Raw genomic sequence first — 27,387 nt, forward strand, 5'->3', positions numbered from 1 at the left:
GGCAAACAGCAAAAGCTTATTTCAAAGTGGGTCTAATAGCAAAAGTGTTCCACACAGACTGGTAACAGAGAATGGACAAGACATTTGGTATAGCAAAATCAGAAGACTAGCACCATTTTAGCCACTAGGTGAGGTACAGGAAAGATGTGACTTCTCTTTTGATGAAATTTGAGTATAAATGAGCAATAAACAATATACAAAACCAATCCTTTCAACTTATGAATTTAGTTCTATACGTTACCTGTACATATGCCAAACTGCTTTAACCATTTTACTTATGTTTGTATAATATAAGGAGAATGGGAAGCATACTATAGTATAAAACCAAACACAAAAATAACAGTGATTCATTTTTATCTGAAATAAAAACTTGAATATTCTATCAAGCCCAAATGTATTTCTTTAGTAACTTTTCAATGATAGAGACACTAGCCATGTGCGAACTGCAGATGTTTACAGAGAAAGAGCTCTACGGTGACTGGGCTTACAAAAGTTAAAGCCCATCTAAGACAAGTAATCTTGTCAGACACAACAGAAGAGGGGGTTTTTTTAACAGCTTCTTGTCTGTCTGATGTCACCAACTTTAAAAAAAAAAATCATTTTCACAGCAAAGTTGTAGCCAAAAATACTCTGTTTAGTTACAAAGTTATCCTGAAAAGAGCTGTCACAGTTTAACTCCAGCTAGCAACCAAAAAGACTTGCTCACTCCCCTCCTCCCATGCCCCAAGCAGGGGAGAGAATCCAAAGGGAAGGGAGAAACTAGGGGATTGAGGTAAACACAGTTTAATAAAATAGCAAAATAATACTACTATACTACTACTAATAATAACAACAACTATATATATAAAATAAAATAAAATATAAAATAAGTGATACTCAATGCCATTTCTCACAAACTCCCTCTGCACCAAGCAGCCAGTCCTGGGAAGAGAGAGAGCACCATGGGCCTGAACCACCAATCCCGGGGAGAGAACGAAAAAAGGCCAAAACGTCTGAAAGGCCCAGAGGCCACTGCAAAACGGCAGGATGGCAAAAGGCTGAACTAAACGAACTACCAAACAGAACTCAACTGGAATGGAGCAGAACCAGAACGTGTCTCCTGAACTTGAAAACCCAACTCGCATAAAATACGGAGCATGACACCAATGGCATCTAAAAACTTTAGGGGAAAAACCTCCACTTTTATGCAGCAAATATTGGCATAATACGCCAAAGCTATCAAACACAAATCGAAAAGAGTATTATTAATCTTATGAAACATGAGACTCTTCATAGGAAAGTAGACAAGGTCACTTTGAAGATGATAAAGTCAAAATTAGATGTCCTGAATGAAACATAAACTTGTTCTTTAAAAACCACCCAAGGATTAAGGAAACATAGGGGATATAGCAGCATACAAGTGGTATTTTAACAACTATGTTTCCTAGTTTGTCTGTCAACAATAAGTATTTAATATAAAGAAGAAGAAAAGAAAATACACATCTGAAGACTTTTTAGTGCCTGGCGAGCCAGTAAGGAACTCCAATATAATTAAATTTCCAAAAATTAAAAAAGAAATAGTTAGTACTACCTCTGTTTGTATACTAACTAGAAAGCTACGATTCTTCTCAGAATGAATGTCATAATTAAGAATGAAACACGATACTGAATGATGACTGGATGTGACAGTGAAAACGACTGAATTGCTTTTAATGATCCTCATTTGTTAAGTAAAAATTAACATTACAGGACAATTTAAAAATGAAACTCTAATAGCACAACAGTTATATTCTTATAACTATGGCTAAACAAGTATCTGCGAAAAACTCTCACAAAAAAGTAGACATAGTAATGTAAAGTACAGACTTGACCTACCTATTACTACGGAGTAAACGCACCAAGGACTTAGAAACAATACCAGCTTCAGATTTTGGTGCCGAATGCCAGTAAAGCTGTGCAACTGCCATTACCACCTAAAAGAACATTTGGAACAGCATGTTAACTTCAAATTGTTGTACGTGTAGATCACAGTTGCTTCAGACCTACAGAATTACCCACTCTTCTTCAGAAAGCAAACGGCATACCCATGTTCATTGAAATCAACAAAGCAGACTGGGGGAAAAATATCAAAAGGAAGATATTTTAATTTCTAAAATCAAAGCTAATGAAGTACCTCTCATTCCTCCCAGTTATTTATTGTGTACTATAATACATAGAAAGACAGAGGAATAGAGACAAAGAGAAAAAACATAATTCAAATTGTAAACATACTGATATCATCCTTTATAGGTCAGTATTGCTAACATCAGCTGTACAAATTAACTCTTTAAAACATTTGAAAATTATTTGCTTCCATTTTTTATTAAATACAGGTTCAATATTACTTATTATTTAGTTTCTACTTAAAAATTTTCATTCTGTTATTCTATTATGCAAAAACACCCGCTATTACTGGCAACTTCTAGAGTCTCAAATCCAACAGAAAAGCAAAAACTACAGGGTTATATATCAGCATCCTGGCTGGCAAAAAATAGGGGACTGAGATATAAGCAACTGAAAATCCATAACTTTTTTTTAGAGTTTCCTCCTACGTAAAAGACAAATTATGATCTTTAAGCTAATGAATAAGTCATGTCACAGCCTTCCCTACAATACTGTCATGGTCAACTTTCTGTTCAAAACAAAACAAATCATAAAAAGGAGACTCCAAGTAAAGCCATAATTATGACACTTGACTTGGTATCTTGAATCTTGGTACCAATGAAACAAAAATTATTATTGATCAATAAAAACTGATTAAAGACATCTGGAAAGAGGAAATAACTGGAAGATTTTTAGCAATATACTACAGGGATCTTTTATTACTGACAAAAATCCAAGGTCAAAGAGAAAGCAATTAATTTAATTGGTGGTCAATTCTGTGAACAGCACAAAAATTGGTGTAATAGCCATTCAAAGCAGCACAATTTCATTTGACAAACTGCACTTAAACATCTCAGTTAATTTTAATATCAGAAAGATAAAGATCATAAATGTGAGAATCAATACCATATCTAACAGATACAAAGAAAATGATTTATGGAATGTGGAAGATAAGCAACTGAACCTGTTCTCAGTGCAGTGTGATGGCAAACATACTCAACTTATGTTTTCTTATTGTGAGATAAGGAAATATTGTACAGACATTGAACAGTGATTTTAGCAAAAGGCTGTGCTCTAACACAATTATTATTGCAAAAGTGTATTCAATTTGTTTCCAAAGTCTGCTGGCAGACTACAAGCAGTTGTGAAAAGAGTCAGATATTAGTTGGAATCTAGAAATAAGTTTCAGGGGAGAAACAAAATCCTGATCTGTTTAGCTTATCAAGAACAGGTTCAGTGGTGACTTATTCATGGTGCAGGGGTTTTTTTTGCAATGATATGAATATTAATTATCACTGGAAGTCTTTTCCTGAAGACATCTGTCTTGATTAACAGGACAAACTGAAGTTAGAAAAAAAGTTCTGTGTTTTGGGTAATGTCACAATGATTCACCATCAGCATGGCTTTTTCCAGTTCTAAAAATCTACCTGCATCTTAAATCTCATGGAAATATTGCAGAGCATGCTATAGTCATGATGTCATATCTAACTCTGCCAAGGCACCAATGATAAGAATCTGGCTTAGATTGACAAAGAATTTAGGCACATAATTGTCTACTTCTAAAATGTGAGACTCAAAGGAAGGCACGACCACCAAAACTGAAAGTTTGTGACATGCTAGTTGCTGAGAACCTGAGCATTAAAAGCTAGCTGGTATGGTCACCTAATGCTATTGAAGCTGGATTCAAATGTTCTAAGATTCTGTTTGTCCTTAATACTTGGAGCACATATCACATACAGTTCTGGTGTTTTACTCAGAGGTTAATTTCGAAACCAGAAAGAACCACCATATCATACATTACTAGAGAGTACTATCACACGTGTAGACTATATTTTTCAATTTTTTAAATTTTCTAGAAGCATAGATATTTAGTAGTTTAACATTTTAATCAAAAAGGAATTTGTCATACAGCAGCATTTCGGCTTTGAAGTAAGGGCTTTGTATTTCGTAACAGCAGCCTGTGATCTGGGTCCATAGTATAGGTGTTTTTCACTTTCCGATCCTTTTCTTTCTGTTCTTCATCAGATTCATAGAAATTATTTTCACTATATTCTTCCACCACCTCATCATTCTACCAAAAGACAAAACGACAAAAAATAAATAGATTATTTGAATCAACAGGTTTTACTTATTAAGGAAGTCACATACAACACCACAAATTCATGCAAGATCTATGCACTTCTCAAGCCTGGCCTTTTCTGATGAAGTACAAAGCCTTGAGCAATTTAAACGAATGAATTATCAGCACAATGTCACTTAAGAAACAACACACTGAAATAATTTAGTAAAGTTTGAGATATTAGTAAATCAGTCCTCTTTTACTCTGGAAGCTAAATAAAAGAATATAAAGGAATATGTTGGATTATGTAAACACGACAAATTAAAACGAATATAAAGATTTCTGATATGCATCAAAAAATGGATAAAGAATATATTTAAAGTGTTTCATTATGCCTTTATTTAATTAGCACTAAAAACTCCCCAAACTTAAAATAATTAAGATGGAAACCAGCAGGATTTGATCAAAACAAAATATCAGGTCCCAGAAGATGTGGTCTGGATTATCATTATTGAGAGTACTCCACATTACAAACCAATTTTTTTTAAAAAAAGCTACTGACTTCTCCATCTTCTTATATCCAAGGATGTGTCCTTCCTTTCCTAAATTCTTCCATCTCACTTTGTCACCAGAACACAAAACTAAGACAAAGAGCATTACTGTGGCTAGCTGGAGCTACTCACATTACAATGGACTGGTTGGTACCAAACACCAACTGTACCAATAGCTCTGCTTGTCTTTCTCTCAAGTTTCTGCCCAACTATTTTAAGGAATATCCAACCCTACACAATGATTTAAAGAGGGTTATTTAAGTCATGTACCCAATTGCTGATCTTTTAAAAGACACGGTTATTTTTGAGACAAATGTATCTTTTCAATTCTAGCTGGTAGTAAGGAAAGTGAATGGAAGAATAGCTAGAAATGAAAATAAAGACTTATTTAATAGGTCTTCAGAAAAGTAGGCAAGAGTAACTTCAAATATTTGTTGTATGCCTTGGCCAAATCTCATGTGTAGTGAAAGACCCATAGAAATGTCTTCAGTAGAGGCAGGGGTGTAAGGGGGAATAAGGGGAAAAGTAACAATAAATCAAAGTTGCCACTTTATTCTGTTTTATATTACAATTAGAAAGGGCATTGAAAATAAAATTTCCTTTCACATGTCTTCTCGTTTTTATTACTTGACACCAACAGTGCTCTCAGTGTTCTACAGAATCTTCAGCAAGCGCTTAGATTTCTTATGCAATGGCAACTCAAGTGATTTAGTCTGTTTACTTCTCTGTCTATACATCTTTGTGGCAGTCACTCTTCTAAACTAAAATCTCAGGATGCTAAATCAAGATTACTAGTAACCACATTCCTCCCCTTGTCTACAGGACAGGCAACTTGAAAGCAAAATTCCTGATCCCAGTGCATCTCAACCCTGCACTGCAGAAGTTTCCTCTAACAGAAGGAGGATAATTCAGTCTTCATTGATTCAGTCTTTAGTATCCCTACCTTGACTGCTAACAGGCACACACATCAGCAGTATTGAACTCAACATGAATAGAGTTGGAAATTGTACTTAACTCATTAATCACTGTTGTAAACAAACAGCTTGAGCTCTCACATTACTTTTTTTTTTTTTAAATAATTGTTGGTTAGAAACATATTTGCAGCAGAATTCCAAATAATAATAAAGCAACTTAGGCCTCTTATGAAAACAGTTTAATTTAAATCCCATTAGAGCCTTTATATGGAATCATTTTCTTTATACCCATAGCCTGGCCAGATCCCTCTTGTAGAGCCTTCTTACCCTCAAGCAAATCATCACTCCTGCCCAACTTAATCTGCTGGCGGGTAAGAAGGGTCTACAGAGGGATCTGGACTGGCTGGATCATTGGGCTGAGGCCAGTTGTATGAGGTTCAACAAGGCCAAGTTCTAGGTCCTGCACTTGGGTCACAACAACCCCAGGCAGCGCTACAGGCTCGGGGAACAGTGGCTGGAAAGCTGCCTGACAGAGAGGGATCTGGGGGTGTTGACTGACAGCAGCTGAACATGAGCCAGCAGTGTGCCCACGTGGCCAAAAAGGCCAACAGCATCCTGGCTTGTATCAGGAATAGTGTGGCCAGCAGGACTAGAGAAGTGATTGTGCCACTGTATTCATAGAATCATAGAATCATTTCAGCTGGAAGAGACCCTCAGGATCATTGAGTTGGTGAGGGGTCTGGAGCAGAAGTCTTATGAGGAGCGTCTGAGGGAACTGGGGCTGTTCAGCCTGAAGAAAAGGAGGCTGAGGGAAGACCTTGTCGCTCTCTACAACTACCTGAAAAGAGGTTGTAGCAAGGCAGGGGTCTTGGTCTCTTCTCCCAAGTAACAAGTGATAGGATGAGAGGAAATGGCCTCAAGTTGCGCCAGGGGAGGTTTAGATTGGATATGAGGAAAAACTTCATGGAAAGGGATGTCAGGCATTGGAACAGGCTGCCCATGGAAGTGGTGGAGTCACCATCCCTGGAGGTGTTTAAAAGATGCATAGATGAGGCTCTTAGGGACATGGTTTAAAGGTGGACTTGACCATGCTAGTTTAACAGTTGGGCTTGATGATCTTAAGGTCTTTTCAAGCCAAAATGATTCTATGATTCTACAATGGAAAAAGAAAAAGGTGTTAGCACTGCTAATACTCTAATATTTTTACCGCCAGCACACGACAGAAAATAAAGCCTCTTGCCTTTTGGAGATGAGAGTCTTCTTCTTTTAACTATTAATGTTGAATCAACAAGCTGCTAGTTTCAACAGATAATTTCCTGCACACTTGTTCTCTAATCATTGGTATCTATACTGCATCTACATGAAGCTGTGGGAGATGCTTCTTCACACATCCTTGAAGAAATGCTAGATTTTGGTGACACTCAAATTTTACTTTCCTAGATTTCTAATTAGAGCTCAAGCTGATTATATCATTACTAGTACATATTAGCAGCTCTATCAGAAAAAAAAAATCCATTACTCTGATCCTTTTTGACAGGGAGAGACAGTATGAGATTTTGGGGAGTAGATTCAAATGCTCCCCTGCTTTCCTTTCAATCACTTTAGATGCAGTTTCAGTTGATTTAAGAGTAATGATGCCATTAAAAGTTTTTTATTACTCTGTTTGTTTGTTAAAAGCATGTTTTATTTTCAACAGGATTAGTAAAATGATCTGGCTCACTTTGTGGTCATAGGATTACTAGAACTGCTGAATTTTCAAAACCAGTAGGTGGTAAAGGAAGAGGGACAGAACAGAGGCATTCCCTTTCAGTGGGAGTCTTTAGCTAAACTGCATTAAGTACACTTAACAGTTTGTAGTAGCACATGATTTAATTGTGCAGTTAATAGCTTTTCTAAATTGTGAAACCACTAAAAAGTTCAGAACCCTGGGAGAATGAAGTGATGAAAAACTGAGAGACCACTAGCATTCCAGGCTAGAAATTGCACATGGACTCTGCATTCGCCATCTTCTGCGATTTATTTAATCCTGTAGAGAAGTGAGTACTTCGGTGTGAAAGAACATGCGTAATTCTTTTTTATGTTATTCCAGACATACAGTTTAGGGACATCTTCATAAAGTATTAACAGCTTAAATGAAGAAACTGCCAGATAATAAGTTCCACTAGCCTGTTTTTAAAGTCGCTAAGTAAATGAGCTAACATTTAACAGAGATCTTGCTTGAAATTACATTTAATATGGCATTAAAGTTGAGAATGTGCCTTCCATTTAGGATAAAGGGCATTATGTGAATGCTCCAACTACACCCAAACAGAGATTCACACACTCACAAACTCTGTTAAAGTAAAACTTCACTGAAATCCAAAGCATGAACACATACTATCTGCCCCCTCTACGAGCCTTAACTCCATCTTCTGTTCGAAAGTGATTCAAATATTCATATTCTTAGGTTAGGTATAACTGATTTTAAAGTTTTAGACTTCAGTTTCTCTCCTCAGATTCAAAAGGAAATACATTCACAGTTTTTTTTATTCCTGCAGCATAATCTTTGGCAGATAACATTTTAGCTACTTTCCAAAGTCCTTTCTAGTATTTCTAAGAACTGCTCTCCAAAGAGTTTTGGATAAGCTAAGTTTTGAAGGTAAGAAGAGTTTTGGGACTATTCACTATTCAGTGAATATGACTGCAATACCAAAACCACCTTAGACAACACAGATCAGCAATCCGCTTGCTGTATCATGAACAGGATCCTTGGAAAATGGAAATGGTAGAAAATATATAGACCAGTTTCCTACTTAAAGAATTCATGACGTATCCAAGATAGATCTGAAATTTTGATAACTGTGAAGATGACTACCTAAATCCTTCCACATGCTCCACAGATGGGTTTTAGAACACTAGGATAGACCTATCCTGAGTACCACGAAAATTTTCCTCAAGATTGCTCAAAAAGCCAAGGAGATGTGCTGTGACAACTTTCTGACAGATAAGCAGACATCAACCAATCACAGCTGTTAACAACCACAGGCTGGCAGAAGTATCTGTCCTCTCCACAACAGGAAGTCCTTTAATAAGTTACAGGTATGTCAGTATAGGGAAAGCTTGACAAGAAGAATTACTCGTCATCTAAAAAAAGGCACAATCTCATATGGTAAAAATATTTGAGAAATTAAAGTGTAAGCAATATAGTCTGCAGCCTGGCAAGAGAAAGGCCTTGGAAGGCACAAAGCCAAGTGTGCCACAGAGATCTTCAGGTACTAAATGACTGAGAGCAAGTTGTAACTTTTGCCTTGTTAATCCAAAAGGAGTTGAAGAGTCCCATAATAAAGGGACCAGATCATCCACTTCATAAACAATGGCTTCCTTTCAAGTACTAACCACCCACCAAAGTATACTCACTTTTTCTTAGGTGGGTTGTCATTATAACCAGTTGTGTGATTAAGACTTGTGCTACTGTGAATGGACTAACAGGACCTAGTAATGATCTGATGAGATGCTCTGATGGCCCTGTGAAAATAGTGGGGTATTTCAAGTTCCTAAGTATTAAGTGCCATTTTATACTCCTTCAAGTATGAGCAATATTTGCATGGGTCTGGCAGGTCCTGAAGATATGGAGCCTACAGAAGGTCCATAACAGCTGAAGACTAGGCAGGGCATCTTGCAGCATTTAGAACAACATTTTGTCCTCAGAAAAATGAACCACATCCTGGTTTCTCTAAAGGTTAAAAGCTTCAGATACTTCCTTTTCTGCAGGACAAAATTAATGGAGCACCTCATCAAACTATTTTCATATTTTAAAACAGTTATTGAATCTTTCATTGTTATACTGAGAGAAAACAAGTTTCTAGCACCTAACAAACTCCTGGTGATGCTCTTGTATGCAGAATCATTGGAAAAGAACAGGCTGGGGATTACAAGACTGGTGAGAAACAAAACCAGGTCACAGTACCAAGATACATGTTACTGCAATGGTTACAAACTGTAGCTATTCCTGAATGGACAGAAAGCAGAAGGTGACTCTGCTGTCAACACAGCAGAACAATGTGTGCTGTGTGGTCTCAGACATGATGCATTTACAGCTTTCAGGAACAAACCTGCTTAAAAACAAATGAGAATTTGAGAAACTTAATTTCTCCCTTCTACAAATAGAACAGAAAAAGATTCTGGTAATGAAGTAGTGGCCTGGGATATCACCTGTATTCTATCAGGAAAGAAATTGTAAAGAGGCTTCCTGAAGAAATGTGCAGTCACAGGACCAGAAGGCATATGGTCTGCTACTCCCTTCTAAATTAAGTCAAAATAGACTGAACACTTTCAGTCCAAAAGTCAGTAAATACAGAATGCAATAATTAGGTAGTGCGACATATAAACAGAAATGTATAACCTATATTATTTATATAAAACACCCATACAAAATTATCACACTACCAAACATGACATATCACTCCACCAGGGACCAGATCTGTTGCTCCTACATAAATCAAAAAGTACATACACATTATCAGTTAAGTGAACCACAATGGAATGAAGAACCAATAAAGATCCCAAGATCATCATGATGTTACTCTGATATGTTTGAATAGCATAATTTTTACTTCAATTACAACCACAGTCTATACATTACCATCGGGATAGAGAGGTCAGAAAGAAAACCTGAGTTTTTGGTTGGATTTGTAGAACTATGCAGATCTGAAGCCACTGAAACAGACTTGGACGTCTACAATGCCCTCTTATGTGGATCATTTTTCATATTACAACTCTATTCAAATGAGTCTCCTGGAATTACACTGAAAATGTAATACATTAGTGTAGTTATATAAAAGATATTATATAATTCTAATAAATTACAATGGAAACTGGTATTTCAGTTTTAAGTTTTAGATAAAAGCTATCATGTTCTAGTGAAATGAGATTTCATGGTTCCTTGCACACAATTATATTCATGGGTTTTTAAAGTTTATTTATCTAAAGAGATAAACACGTTTTCAGCTAATAGAAATTGAAGTATTAATGGAAATGGTAGTTGTGACAAACTGAAGAAATATTTGGGTCACACTGTGAATTATATTTTCTGATTCTAATCCCCATTCTATAACCTTCATATTGGACTAACAGTCACATGATGTTGATAAATAATCTATTTTTCAAATACAAACATCTACCAGGAAATGATACAACCTGAAAATGGGTTTACTTTGTGATTGCCATCCAAAGTTCTTACTAGACTCCCTATAATCCAATGACAAATAGAGTCTCAACCATCTATTAATACAAAAGGCCAAGAGACACAAAAAAGTTGCAGGTTGAGAATCCATGATCTAAAAACATGGGAAAAGAATGGGATAAGAAGAAAACTCCCCCCTTCTTTTCTGTCTTTACCACGTTCATACAAGTACACACTCCATCCTGTTTTCAGGGTATTGACAAAAAACAGGGCATTTTCACACAAGAGGTATTTCACTCAGGAATAATTGTTTTCCCACAGATTTCATCTCACTGGGACACAGAAGTTCTGAGGTGGTTTTGAGCTCAATTAAAACCCTTCGCCAGAAAGACCTTGGATTTTATCCTCAGGTTGTTTCAAAGAGGTTCAACAGTTGAGGGAAGGGAGGAGTATAACTTAGATTTATATTCCATGAGGGCTCAAGGTTGTGGCAATGGTCTCATGGTCTAAAGATCAGCTGCGCTTTCTCATGACTTAAATCATTTGGAGTTCAGTATCTTTCAAACCAAGGTGATGTCATGACAATTCAGCATTACGAGTAAGAAAGGACTGTGTCAGCATGTGACAATAGTCCAAAGCTGCAAGAAGTAAGATTCAAACTAAGTGAGATTATCAACAATATCTATTCTTTGGCTTTAAACCACTACCTTTAGTCTCAGTTCAGTTCTAACAAACAAGAAAGCCATTGCACAAAATCCTCCAGCATCTTCTTGGTACTCTTAGCAGTTTAGTGACTATGATGTTGTAACATTCCTGTAAACAGCTATCCTAGGGCAACTTTGAGACATTATTCTGTAAAAGAGTTAATCTTCCAAGTCAGCATACTTTGTGGTACTAATAGCCTCCGGAGTCGCATGTTTCATACTAACCAAAACATTTTCATATTTCTTTAGAAAAGCCACATTTTAATGTGGCTAAGGAACTCATCATGAAATTCTACTAATTTGGGGGGATTTTATACACAATTCCATAAAGCCTTCTGTACAAAAAGCTTCCAATTTTACAAAAAAGAAGCTTGATACCTAAGCTACACTAAGGTACTAAGACACTACTCAAGCTTGCGAACCAGACTGTGGCAAGTGCAATGTAAGGCATTTTCAGTCACAACATTATTCTTAACTTCACTTCCAGTATATATAAAAGTTACGTGATAAACAATAAAAAAATGAAGCTTCATTTGTAGTTTACTACATCTTTTCCTCTCATATGCATATTCTAAGACCATATACCCACATATTCTCATTTATATAATACCTTCTATAATCCCAGTGCAGACATGGATGTTTATTTCATTCTTAAAGAAAAAAAAACAAAAAAAACCACAACAAAAAAACCCCAACCAACCAACAACAACAAAAAACCACCACAACATGAATATGTAAACTCATTTGTTACATGACTGCAAAAACTCTTCAATCCAGCTTCACAGTGGCTTTTAAAAACTCATTTAACCAATAACATCATTTTGAATACAAACTCAAGTGTAATGAATTAAAAGACTAAAAAAAAAAAGATCCCAAAACATCCTTCAGAAAGCCTGTACTCAGAAAAGTTTTGTACTACAGCTCTGAGACAAGAGCATTGCACAGGTGGAAGCATGGGTTTGAGGACCACTGAACACTAAATTTTTCCCTATATATCACAATTACTGGAACATCTGTGCTAAGTAACTTCATACCGAACTAATCTGAAAACTCAAGTGTTCAAAAGCTCACGCTCATTTCTATAAGAAGCAGCAAGTATGTCTAGGACTGGTGTCTAAAAATAGGGGCTAAGAGTTAAATATGCCGCAATAATTAATATCTTTCTATAACCCTAAATTCCCAGTGATTATTCTGACAAAGTCTCACAATACTTGGAGGTAGAATTTAAAAAAAAAAAAAAAAAATTTTTAGATCACCTTCATTTTTCAAAAAGTTCCGTTCTCCTCAAAATGGAAGTGAGGCATAAGCCAGCTTTCTCTTACCAAAAATACACTTTCAACACTGTGTGCTAAAGGCACAACAAAGACAGTGCAAAGACCAATTTGCAAAGCGAAGAATGGGGGAAAAAAACAAACAAACAAACAAACAACAACAACAAGAACAAACCATTTAGAGCATAAGAAGAAAGAAAGAATAGAAAATATAAGGAAGAAAAAGAAGAGATAAAATAAACATTGCAAAAATAAAATGGAGAAGAAGCAAAGGCAAAGGCACAAAATAAAGGGAAAAGATACCTCTGCTTCTGGCTAAAAGTTCCCAATTTTTTTTCCCTCAAGCCCAAAAACTGACATGGAATTTGGAACTTGTATTCAGAAGCTTGGTTAAAAGCTTGAGCAGTTTTTAGACTTCATATGATGGTCAAGGTTTAACCTCAGTTTAACTATCTGAAGAGGCAGTACAAACTATCCCATCACAATAGCAAGAACTTATGAACCAACTGCCAAGCAAAAGTATTCTTCCACAGGACTGCACAATAAATGATCAATGAAGAAAAACAGGTAATTGTTAGTTACTTTGGGGCTGCAACCAAGAGAAGGACTACATGTTCCAGAAGTAGGAGTCACCCCGATCATGAATCACAAACATGATATGGAGGAACAGGGATCTCGCAGATACTCAGCCTGTACAGAACTGTAACAGTCCACAGTGCCTCCCCTTTTCTAGTGCTCCTAATATACCGTTTAGTTACACCAAATCATGTATACTTACTCCTTAAAACAACTCCTTTCTCTCTGGAAAAAATGTAGATGGTTTTAAAAGTAAAGTCAAGGGAACAAAAGGATCTTCTGCATTTCCCACACACGCAAACACACTCATATCTTTATTTGTAATTTTTGTTTACAAAGCTTCAGGATTGTCTACAGTTACTAAAATATTTATCGAACATCTAAATCATATTTGGACCACAGTCCTGCTCTACATGCTAGTTAAGAGCCTCAAATTTTCAAGACACAAAATTACCTGAAATCTTAGAAGAATGCTAACTGTACCTGTACTTAGATTGGCAATCTGAAAGATGAAAGTCTGCCCTACTAACCTAAACATCATCAATGAACATTAAATCCTGTACTACAGGATTTTTTTTTCCTTCATCCTAATGCATAAGTAGTCAAAGGAGCTGAAAGCATCTTAGAACACCTGTTGATTCACTTCAGTGATATTATCACGCTAACATCTGGTGGTATATTCATTCTAATATTAAAAGCCATGATGTTAGTTACTACCATTCAAGCCTAAGTTACCCTCAGTCTTCTTGTCTGACATTTTCCCCACCATAAACTGGAACAAACTTCTGGATGCACTGTCAAAGAGATGGATGATCCAAGATAATTTTACATTTTTTATATTTACGCTTCCCCATGGTCCTTTAGAGGCATGCCATAATGAAACAAAACTTCTGCCTGATATTACAAACAGAAGAAGCCTACAGGCTCAGACTCAGGAGACTAAAGCCTCCTCAGAGCAGAGGTCTGACCTCACATAGGTCAGAAGAAAAATTAAACAAAGGTTTACATTTGCAAAGTAGCTAAGGAAGCTTATTTTGCAAGTCTTCTAACCATCCAGAGAAAATCCTGGTATAACAATGAAAAGGTCACACAAGTTACTAGATAGAGACTAATTTCCCACAGATAGATGCTCAGGAAAAAACTTATGAATACTTTGGCACCCAGGAGGGCCCAAAAGGATTCTAAAACAGCATTAGTTTCATATTGCTCACATAATTTTCTATGATTACATATAATTGAAGTGGACAAAACTAAAGCTAGAAACTGGTAGCTCCTGGGCTGGTGAGCGTCTGGTACATCTGATACATAAATTAAAAATGATTAGCAGCTAGACAATGGTTACTTAGATTTCTATAAAACCACTTCCAATTTATTTTCTATAAAAATACTTCCAATTAATTTTAATATATTTAAGGCAATGACCTAAACAGAAATAAAAACAATCTTAACAACTTATTTGCAACAGATGGCTAGAATGCCTCCTACCCTATGTATAAATAATCAAAAAACAGCATTGGATGGAGTACACAGACACTCTATCAGTCAAGTTTATGGGAAAAGCAGGGCTTGCTTTCTTAATTTGAGTTGATACAGATGTCCAAGACATCTTGCCTACACAGATTCTACCCACTGCTGCTATTCCACGGCAAGTCTGTCATGGGATTAAGGCAAGCCGCAAGCAATACACTTTGCTGCAAATGTAAATGGCATTTTCATCTACAGACTGTACTTCTCTTTTCCCAGCAGGAAGTGCTTGGAAGCCACAAAGCAGACCAAATCAGGAAATTTATGTGGTTGAAATTCAACCCTCCCTGTCCTTTCAGTTATTCTTCTATTGGATCAATTCCTTTAACCAGATTGCCTTAGAAACACTATCCCTAACATAAGGAAAGGGAGGGAGAATGTGGAGGGAAGGCAGAAAGACAATAATGCACCCTTTCAGTGACAGAAGAGACTATTACACATGAAAATAGTCTCAGATTATATCCATAAGGATCAAAAAGTTTTGTTTAGAACTTCAAGTAATAGACTTTCAACAATCAACTTGAGGCCATTTTTTGTTATATATCTATGCTCTAAGTTATTAAGCAGTACACTTGGTAGGGAAAAACAAAACTGGTGTTATAGTAAAATAGCCAAGTATCTTCAAATAAGTGAATTTGATATTAAACACTACCCCCTCCTTGTGTACATCTAAAGGAACCTGGACAGAGAGCATTGCACTCTGACAAAAAGGGGAACAATAACTGAATCCAGAATCCTCCAGACTGAGGATTCTGACAGGTACACCAAGAACGGATGAAATAAGTATAACACATAAATTCACTGTACACTACTTTTCCTAAATCTAATATTTTGATCTTATTGGGCAAATCAGGCTCAAGTAAATCTACTGACCTATGTGGTTTCCCACTTGCACCTGTAGAGAACAGATCAATGGAAGCTGAAAATGAGATGACTGCTTTTGATCCCTGGGGAAGAAAATTCTCTGGCCTCATGATCTTTTACAGTAGGAGAAACAATGAAAAGAAAATAAAGTCAGCAAAACTATCATCTGGTGGAACCATACAGCACAAATATCTACAATGAAACTTCGGTAAGGTCTGCAATGTACTAATACATATCTTGATTAATTTTATCCTAAAAGACTGGATGTTGTTCTCCATATTTCTTAAATGTGTTTGACTATCTCTGTCTCCTTGTTCATCTTCTAAATCCTCCACTAAAAGGATGAGAACAGAAAAAGGGAAAGGTACATTCAGGTTGATTCATTATTAAATGAATGGTTTACACACAGAATATTTTTAAAGTACTTTACCTTGTTTCATTTTTAGCACTTTATCTACATAGTTCACCTAATTAACAGGAGGCTATCAGCCCGAATACACCTTTCCCTTCTTCTGTTCTCAGTCTCTCAGTATAGACTTTAGAAGTTTTACTCTGCTCTCCTGCAATAAACTAGCAGAACTCGTTCAGAATACTCATTATAGTTAACAAGTTCTACAAAAGTTAAGGATAGACAGTATTCCCTGTATGCTGTGCTTGAACTTTTATAATTTACAATTACAGTTCACTCAATGTGCATCCTAACACAGGGAACAAAAACCAAATATTTAGAGCAGTACCAGACACTGCTGAGTCATCCTAAGTAGCCATTAAACACTGGATTCCATCACACATAACCATGACCTTTACGTAATACACTAAGAATTCATACCTATAAGATACTAAGAAAACAATACAAGAGCAGAAAACTTCTTTAAGGCATTTAACAAATGACTAGATATCACAGAATGGTTGAGGTCAGAAGGGACCTCAGTATTTCGTCAGACATAGCAATCAGTATAGATAATTTCAATGTGTTTCTTCCTGTAATTCCTCAAGAGCCAGGCTAGTTTACATGACTCATGGTTTTAAGTATATACATTCAAAGAATTTATATTTTTCTCCTAAAAGCCCTTATATTTTAGATCATTTTCTTCAGGCTTAATTTCTGTGTCCCACCTCTCCATCAGTTATTAATTAATCCTAAAAGTGTAAGCTTAAGACACGCTTCTCATAAGTACTTGTTTATAAATAACTTTCTTATGACTGAAGCCCATGATCAATCTGAATTCACCATTTTTTCCAATCTTAATTGAACACCAAGAAAGTTTATTTTTGCAACCTGCAATTGTCTGAAATGAAGCTGGGCAGCCCTGAGAGTCACTATTTTTTTGCAAGACTGCAGCTCCCAGCTCCATTTTGCTCTCTACAACGACCGTCCAAACATCTGACCAAGTCAGCTGTTTCTAGAAGACACTCTCGCAGATGGCACACACATTGGGTGGCGGATCTATACACCAGGACAAGCAGTCAAGCAGTCCTCCTCTGATCCTCATCTCCTTGCAGAAACAGGGATGGCTGAACAGCTTGAAAATCAGTTCCTGAACTGCTAGACTGCAACTCAACACATTCATGGAAACCAACATCAACTTTATTTTAAATACCTTCATGTATTAATATTAGGCTGCAAGCTGTAATAGTTCAGCAGCTGTTCGCAAACAACTTTGGCAGTCCCAGCAACTCCCATGACAATGGCAGGCCAAAACATCTAAGCTGGGATGCCTTACAATGTTATCTGTCATCAAATACGTGCCTTCCCAGAAAACTGCTGAAATTGTTCTTCCTAGTTAGTCCCAAGTAGGTATTTTCACTCCAGAAAATGAGTGTCTTGCTCTCATTGCAATGAATACATGTTAAAGCTGAATGCAGTTCATACGGGAAAAATGTTATTCCGAAACTGCTATTCACACGTAACTACTTCAAAAACACTCTCTAAGTATTTCAAGACAAACTGGATAAACCAAGGACATTCTTCCTTACAGCGTTCATGATCAGAATTAAAAATTCTACCCTTCAGAGAAGATAAAATAGGACTATAACAGTAAGTATTCTTGGTTAATGGGTAACTCAAAGTTTTGCAACAATTTAAGCATATAGCTGAAAAAAGGATTTTTCTCAACAACTGGTAAGTATTCCAAATTTTACTTTAGGCTTCTAAATACACAAGAAATCAGTTCAAAATGTTACAATGTTACACCATTACTTGTTGGAATTAGCTCAACTTGAACAGAAGCAGCGTATGTTTCACAAAAAAATAAGGTAAATTTTAGTGAATAAAAATGCAAATATGCATTTTAGCAGCCTTGAATTTATTAATCTGATAGGTTTAATTTCCATTTTCCTGCATCAGCTTTATTTATAAAGTGTCGTGCCCTATAAATATGCTGTTATTTTCTATAGTCAAGCACCCTCTTAACAAATCTTCTCATTAATATGTAAATTTAAAGTCAATCGGTCTTCTCCCTGACAGCGCCATGAATTCCTAGTGCACTGTATAATCGGCTTTGACTTGGCATCCACTATTTATCATCAAAGATGTCAGTTAGAAAAATTATGGAAAATGCACTGCAATTGATATGACTGCAATCTACTTTGTCAACACTTAATTGTTCCTCAAATCATACATTTACATATAAACAGCCTAAATACTGATCCATAATGATGCAAATAAACTAAATTAAAAATCTCTTCTACTGTGCAAGATGCCCTATTGTATGATGAGTTCATTTAAGAACCTATTGGACAAAGGCATGCATTTCAACTAGGCCCAGAAAAAAAATTCTGCTAATTTAATTGCTGAGTAGGTAGATAAACTAAATTTTGCAGTGATGCTCATGAAAGTGGAAGCAAAGTGCTATTAATCTTGTACCACTGATGGTCAATTTTACGTTGACACAGGCAGTATTGTTACACAAATCTTTTGCATTCTGAGAGCAGAAGTCACAGCCACAACTGTCATCTGTCTGGTTTCAGTGAAAAAAGTGTATTAGAATCTTAAAGAAACCTAATACCATCAAGACCTCCAACCTCTGCATTCAAGACAGGAGGTCATCCTCTTCTTGTATTCTTCCTTTGCTCAATCACAGGCTAAAACTGGCTTAAATCAATTGTGAAACTAGCTTTAGGCAAAGCAAATTATCAATTTTGGTTCTTTCTAAAGGTCGGAGAGAAGAATGAAGGTTACTTGCTTTCAATATGCAACATGTAAAAAACACTCAAAGCCTCAAGGAGATTAGGAAAACACTACTTAAGTGTCTCATTATCTAAAAATACGTTCCTTATTTTAAGTAATTTTCTGGAAATATGTGTTCTTACAAACCATTTAATTTTCATCTGAAATGAAAAAGAGTGTTCCAGAACCCAGCTGGCAGTGCAAAAAATATTACTCTACTTCAGATATTTTTGCTGTTTCTAGTTTTCTAACCATTACAACCCCTGCTTATTTAAGAAGAAATTAACATAATTGTAAACTAAATCAGACCAAAATTAGCTGTTTGTCCAAATACATTTCTTATAATTATTTTCACATAGTAAATTATACATATGTTAACATAGAATGCCACTGCATTTCAGTCTCATTCCCAGGTAAAGGCAATTAAAAGACAGAGTTTGAAACAGCTCAGTAGTAGTTGGTGTCATTCTGTACTCCAACGCTGAAAAAACGAAACCTTTAAAAATTTGTTAATATGCTCATTACAAACCACAATGATTTGCACTGAAATAACAATGCCTGAACAGAAGCGTTAAGACACACTAGCTGATATATAGCAGATCTACTTCCATTCAAAGAAATACAGAGAAATTAAAAAAAAAATACAATAAAAAATCAAATTATGAAACTTTCTCTAAGGTTCTGGGATCACCTCATATTCATTACAAGTAGGTATCCCAAACATCCTTTTGTGCAAATGCACAAAGTCCATCTCCAACTACTGCTGTAAAACAGTATATATAATATAACAATGAATACGTACATCTTTAAGCATGAATTAGTTTCAAATTAAATAGTAAAATTTAACAGTAGTAACTACCCCAAGCCTGTAATAAATGCAAACAACTGGAGCTGTGGAGCAATTTTACACAGTTCTTTCCAGAAGTATTCCGTCTTTTAATTTAAATTGCTATTCAGAGTTAAATCCCCATTGAAACCGATATTAATAACATCAATTGCTTGAGCTGTATATTTTTTTGTTGCTAGAAGTGATAGGATTTGTATTTTGAATATCTTTTTATAAATTTGCAGTAAGAGTATACTCAATATTTACATAATATAAATGAAAACACCACACCATTTTTTACATTGCACATTTCAAAAACATATTCAAGTATCCACACCGTCCCTCGGCACATGACAAAGCATAGACAAGTAACGTAATTTTCACCATGCTGTGTTACTGAGTATTCATACCTACAAAGAAAGTAGATTCCACCCAGTTTCAGGACAGAATGGCAAACCTTTCTAGCTCTGACTCACACAAAATCTCCTAAAGAGTCATGTCGTCATAGAAAAAGGACTCTCTGCTGCTGATGGGATGTGCCTGGGGTAAATGAGAACAGGTTATAGTCTGGAAGGAGAATTCTCATGCTCTAAAGAAGGGTAGACGCCTTGTCTTAGTGGAGCCTTAGAGAGCTATGACTTACGCATTTGATCTCTATTTTTGTTAAATTTTACACAAAAATGCGTCTTAAAGGACTAAGTATATCCAACAATAGAAATAATTCAGAATGCAAGCACACAATAGTAATTTAAGAAGTCAAAAACTTACCTTCCATGGGCTTACAAACTGTGTACGTGCATATCGAGTTAGCATGTGGATTATCACAACTTGACCCCACTCTTCCACGTCAACCAACAAGTTACAAAGCTTTCGGTAGTTCTTGTGAATCAGATCTATTCTGTCTGGACACACTTCCTCAAATGCCATCACAACGCTCCCAGCTACCAGCTAGAAGACAAAATATAAACCAGAAGGTCAGTGTTCCTTCTGCAGTTGATCCACAGGTGAGAATCAGAATTAATACTAGCAATTCTCAGCAATTTCAGACTGTTTCTATTCAGCAAAAAGAAACAACAACAAAAAAACCCTAAGTCCACAGAAATGGTATCTTATTTAAAATAGAATTGGGGTAAGTTTATTAGAATGGAGAAAACATTTGCTGTTTCTATTACACACATAAATCTTAGCTCCCAGCCCTGAAGACACAGTGCAATGTAAGCATAATTTTTTTCTTATAGTTATAGTTTCCAAATAAATTATCAGAGAACTTGCAATTAACTGAGAAATAACAGCAAACAACAAGAAGTATAATATGGCAATATGGCCAACAAGGTCTACTGGGATTCTCTTATCAACACTGGCGTGATCAAACTAAAGAAGAGCTGAGGTAATTTTCCCAGCACTACTGGGACTCAAACTTCTCTCTTGATATGGCCAAATTAACTGTCATTTGAAATTTTATCTTTAGAGTTTCAGGAATAGACTTTGCAAAAAAACGGCAAAAAAACTAGCAAAGAACACAAGTAGAATTTCTGCACGTTTTTCAGCACTTGCCTACCAGTTCCAAAATCAGAGGAATGGATCATTTTTGCTTTGCTATGTCCTCACACATTTTTTTGCCTCCATAAGAAATAAATCTTTATATATACACAAAGATCCTCATATTATGATTATAAAAATAGCTTTGTTTTAATGAGAAAATTTAAATAGATTCTCAATGTTCTACCACCTAAAGGCTTATTGAAATCTTCTGATAGATTATTATCTTTTAAAAATAAAGAAAGGAAACCTGTATTGGGGTTCCTGTTAAAATTCTAGCAGCAGATTACTTTAACTGTGGGAAAACCTCAAAAGCTGACCATGCATTATAAGGATATGTCATTGTGTGCCTGGAATTACTGTTCTTTGTCTTCTAATTGCTTTAATAAGGATTTGTTTTGTGTCAGAGTACATGTTAAGTCAAATAATGAAAATGATGAGACTTTATACGAAGCAGCTGATATGTATGCAGTTAGCATGCATGCAGTATAGCCTTCTGGCAGCAAATTAATGTCATATTCTATCTGAGCACTGGGGATCTGCATTTCAACCTCTAAAATTTCCCCAATGACTTAAAGTAAGCAATTAAATAGAACTGCAGTTTATTGAAATGGTACTTTTTGAGAAATATTAAATACAATGATATTCATATGTTACATTTTTCTCCCTGTATTTGGCTGACATTTGGTTTATTAGCATGCGCCCAACATTACAATTGAAAGAAAACAGCTCAGAATATAGTCTTGCTATTATGCTAAACAAGTTTCAGGCTCTGTGGGGATTTTACGAATTACCAATAAGAATAAACGTGAAGTTGCATTTATTGTCTCCAGCCCTGTCCACATAATAGTACCTGCTGGTCCCAGCAAGTATACAACTCATTCCAAGGAGCAAAATTTGATTATGTGATCGAGCTAAATAAAGCACACTTTACATCTAAAATAATTTTCTCTTTTTTGCTGTATCACAAAAGCAATAGCTCTTTATGTTTTTGTACTAAACTTTCTTCCTTAATAACATGCTGCAGGAAGCTATTTCGTAATTAAAAACTGCTGTGAGTTGATGCTTAGGTTTGGGTTCAAAGCTCAGCAGAAGACAGTGGTTAATTCCAGGCAAACCACTATCAGTCCTGAGTAGGTATTCAATTAAGGCCAGAAAAGCTGAGGATGGGAGAGGAAGGCTGGGTAAAGTTATATGTTAGAACTCACTGGCAACAAAGCAATTTTATGAGGATGCAAAATTTGCAGAGGACAGTGTGATGTACTTGAAGTTTTAAAGAAAGGGATGACACCTTTAGACCACAGAGACTTTTTTTTAGGTCACTGGCCCTTTATGTCTTTATAACGGTTATTCTGCTTCTTCACATTACAAGACAGTATTGGGTCTCTTGACAGTTTTGACATATAAGGGGAGAAAAGGAGGGAAGGAAGGAGGAGGAGAGAGAGAGAGAGAAATACTGACACACAGATCAATTTATGACTATAAGAACAGTCATAGCCTAATATTAAAAACAACAACAACTTTTAGGTTCATCGGTGAAGGATGACAAAGAAGTTGGTGTCCGACTGTAGTTCTGGAGTGGATACCCTTGTCTTTTACTGCTACTAGTACTGCACACACTTTTTGCTGTATTCCTCTTTCATTTAGATATGATATAGTTTGAAAGCTGGCATAAAATAATACATATAAAACTAGTTTAGATCCTATGAACAACACTGGCTTTTTAAAAGTTCAGTTACTGTGATAAAAACAACAGTTTGATACAAAGAAATAGTCATACTGAAATACAGGAATTATAAACAATAACATATTTCAATTCACATCAGTCACCTCAAGTTTACAATGAGAATTCTGTCACTTGTGAATGCTTAAAAGATATTAATAAAATTTGAACATGAACTATTAAATGAAGAGGTGGACTAGATGAACAAGCATTTTATTCCTGTTGCAAGTCCCTATATTTACGAGTGAACACAGGAACTGCCACATATCATGACACTATTTAAGATCATGCCAATTCCTAATGCTTTCTTTATAAGAGATTATGTTCTAATTCACACTGTTTCCCCTATAGCATGATCCTACTATACATCTAAACAAAGGAACAGCTAATAATCTTTGTTTATTAAATGTTCAACATTCCATAAAAATATTTAGAATTAAAACAAAATGATCCAATCAGAATATAAAACCGAAAAATATCGGTTTCCAAAAAACAGTCAGTTAATTTCCATCTCACTGTGTCAATAGTAGCTTTTTGTATAAGGAGAAAATATAAATCACTCCAACAAAACTAGCAATGAGCTCATCAAATTCAAATGCTGCTTTCCATTTATGTATTTTTTATATTAAAGCAATAAACATGGTTCATTTGTCTTCCACTGGTTGCCACGTTTTTCTGTGCTGTTGCTATGAACTTCAGCCGTTAGCTGTGCTCCAAGGTAAACTACATGAACCATCAACAAAAGTGACACCCAGTCTATGGAGTTCATATTTTCTCCAGATTATCTATGCTAGTTGACAAGCTGGTAATGAAAAAAATCACACTAAGCAAATGGTTCCTCTAATAACAATAAATTTTCTATAAAATTATGAAGGGTACGAAACGTTTCCTTGCATCTATTTTGTCATGAATTCTAATTAACGCTGTGAAAACCTGAGAGTGCTGGGTCATCACAAGAAGTGCATCAAGGTTTGATTGATAATACAGCGCAAGTTGGCCTATGCTGCCAAGATTCCTCTCTCTTAAATTAATTGCCACCCCACCTGCCCTAATCATACAGCCCAAATGATATTCCCCTTCTTATTTCAATTTTCTGGAGGCAAGGAAACTGGAAAAGATCAGTCATTTATCTTCTAATAGCTGGATAATAGATCTATCACAATAAAACATCTGCACAAACTCAGTAATTTTATTCCACAAAAGTGAAGCTTTTACTAACATTAAATCAATAAGTTAAGAAAACATTGTCTTTTCCACACATTTGCCTTCTAAACTAAACCATTAAGTTATTAATAGAAGCCTACTGTTGAAAAGTATAGTGCTCAGCTTTCCTTCTCCATTATCCTCAAATACACTGCTTTAGTTTAAAAGATCAAGATCTTCATAGCAAAGCCATCACCAATTCCTAGGATCATTTTTTAATCTAAGGGGTCTCACTTCACAAGAATCTGCCCTTCATCTAGTAACCATGCAGTCTGAAAAAGAAATGTCAATACTCACATGTTTCTATCAAGTCTTCTCACTCTCAAAATAGAATTAATACTAAGATACACCTGTTATATTTAGTAGTAAATGATCATACCAGAGCAGAATAATAAATTTATTTAAATATTAGAAGTAGTTTAATGTGATTCAAATATTCTTATTAAAGGAAAAAATGTTATTTAAGCAGAGGCTAAAGGAAAATTTAGGCTTCGGAAAGGAATGTAGATCTTAATTAGCAATAAACAGATTCCATGCAATAAACTAATTTACTTTCAGTCTTCTCCCAAAATCGCCTCTATCCCTTCTCATATTACTTCACAACAGGTTTCTGGGGACACAACATCAGCAGTACATACTTGGGAATCAATGAGCATCTGCAAGTCTCGCCAACGTGTTTAGAAATTTCTAACACTTTTCTGTCTTAGAAGAGTTCAAAAGCAGTGCTGCACTCTGCATACAACCTCTTCCCACAACAGGAGCCATAATAGCAACAGCTACGATATAGCATAAAATATATGTGGCCACATACTAACTCAGTTTTCTGGATAGGTCTGAAAAAAATTCATTTTATCATGCAGCACATGCATTTATATTCCCACACAAATATTATAAACCTTCCTTGTAACAGAGGAATCTGCCCAAACAAAAGAAAATCAGATCAAAGCTAAAGACGGAAACCCAAAATAAGTTTGGACATTTTTAATATGCCTAGCACCCATACAACTACATTGTAGCTACAGGTCTATATTCTGCCTTCTTTTTTTAGGCGCAGCTTTAGACACAATTTGGAATACTTTAGTTTGGACTGAGGAATGCAAGTCACAAGTTATTTTTGCTTGACCATTTTGGACAACAGATGTGATTCCTTTTCAACATCAACATGGGTTTGTTTTTTCTTTAACTGCTGTAACTCAGGTATCATTAATGAACTTCATTTTTACTGTTGTTTACACAACCAGAGCTGTAAAATACACAGGGTACAAATCCAATAGAGTTCTACAGTCCTTCACAGTATGCCAAAAGCAACTTAAGCAACAAATTCTGCATTAAGCACTATGCCCCAAAGCTAGATCATCAGGTTTGTTAAGTGAATAGCAAAAAGTATAATTAGAATGAAGTGATACAGAATCAACCAAAAATAAAAAGGGAACTAGTTTCCTCTGAAATACCCAGTTATACCTTCACATGACTAAGAGACTAGCTGTGTTAGTTTCTGAGAAAATCATTTTAGCATAAAATACACACATATTCTTATCTTCCTTTCTACATAAAATTGTGTCAGCTGCTCAACTACCTAGAATTACTAGAAAAACAAAAGGAGCAGGCATTCATGCTCTTGAACCTGCTCACCAAAATCTGAGGTACTTTTTTCTGTAAGGCAAGGGTAAAAACATAACTAAAAAAAAAAACAAACCAAAAAAACCAAAACTCAAGTCTCTGCAATAAAGATACTTGTAAACCTCTTATCTGTTTAAGAATTAAATACACTGGCACAAAATCACAGCTTTGTGGATACACACTAATTCCCAGTCAGCTACCCTTGAGGGTATGTTAATGGTGGTTTGCACCTCATAATTTTGCATCTTAGATTAACTGAGAGGTTGGCTTTTAAATGAGAGTTTGACTTTTAACTGAATCATGTTAAGTCACTTAAGGAGGAAAGTGATCTTCCATTTATCTCAACAGAAATTTTAATGAAGTGCTCGGTTAAGGTTAGATCTCATTTTAAGTTTTGCTTACCTCAGCTTATATTAAAATTCACTACTGATTGAGACCTAAAAAATGAACACATTTTGTACAGTCTGACAAAATGGCTTAATTTTACCGTAGTAAAATTCCCATTCAAACAGTTTCTTGCTATTTCAAATGTAAAATGACTCTGACTAATTTAAATACATTGTGCCTTTTCTGTGCAACATAAACAGCATTAATAATCCACAATAGCGTGTTCTCTTTGAAAAAAAAAATATAGTTTACATAATTATAGATCCATCAATGTTTAGTATTAACAGCTATTCTATCCCACTTTATAATAGGGATTATGTCAGTAAGTTTCAAAAACCCTGCTTGAGGTCAAATGCTTATAGATAATAAACAAATTATGAGTAAAAATTTACTTTTTCTTAAAGTCTCAAACATCACTTGAACAACATTCAACGTTTGTAACCATTGTTAATAATGACACTCTCCCTCCAAACATGTCTAAACCAAATGGAACAAGAAAAAAAGTCACATGGTGGATTTTGCTGCATCGAGTTATTACAAACAATGCATTATGGCTTTTCTGAGTACACAGAAATGCCAAAAGTAACCCCACATTTCCATCACTGGAAAAAAAGGCAAAGAACCGCTGATGTTCAACAATTCCCAAAGTCACTAAAATTATCGCACTCTAGTAAAGACACTATTTAATGAAAACACCATCATTTTCCCGACAAACTGATCTGCTGATATTAGCTTTAAACTAGCAGGAGATGATAACTGATGTTGATGTAAGGGAACTGCTTCTGTGCATTTAAATGGAAGGAATCCAAAGCTTAGTGTCAAGTTAACACTTGTGGTTCGAGTTACACATTATCACCCTACAAATTTCAGGCCATCTGACTGTCAAACAGGCAACGGAAGCTGCAAAAAACTGAGAAAGGTCATTAATTAAACACATGCACTACATTAGGCTTTGACAAAATGCTGTTGTTCTACATCTCAGACCCATTTCTATAATTCCTGTGGCAACAAACCTGACTTAACTTTCTTCACAAAGACTGTAAAATATTTTCTAAAAGCTTCTCTATTTATGTCTGTAGAAGGAGCTTTTTCTTACATGCTAAATGTATGAAATTCAGCTTCAAGAATACAAAAAGGTGGTTCAAAATAATATCAATATCCCAAGAGGAGTTTAA

At 35.5% G+C, this 27,387-nt stretch overlaps 1 protein-coding gene across 1 annotated transcript in view; it reads right to left on the bottom strand.

Annotated features, from left to right (window-relative positions):
- The window catches only part of AP3B1 (adaptor related protein complex 3 subunit beta 1), a 158,663-nt gene that overhangs the window by 95,021 nt on the left and 36,255 nt on the right, over positions 1-27,387 (bottom strand). The window contains exons 7-9 of the mRNA XM_065655822.1: positions 20,509-20,688; positions 4,031-4,192; positions 1,855-1,952 (exon numbers count right to left, since the gene is read on the bottom strand). Coding sequence (XP_065511894.1) covers positions 1,855-1,952; positions 4,031-4,192; positions 20,509-20,688 — 440 coding nt within the window. The remainder of the gene's footprint in view (positions 1-1,854; positions 1,953-4,030; positions 4,193-20,508; positions 20,689-27,387) is intronic.

The sequence above is a fragment of the Caloenas nicobarica genome, chromosome Z, assembly GCF_036013445.1.
Source record: "Caloenas nicobarica isolate bCalNic1 chromosome Z, bCalNic1.hap1, whole genome shotgun sequence".
Classification (NCBI taxonomy): Eukaryota; Metazoa; Chordata; class Aves; order Columbiformes; family Columbidae; genus Caloenas; species Caloenas nicobarica.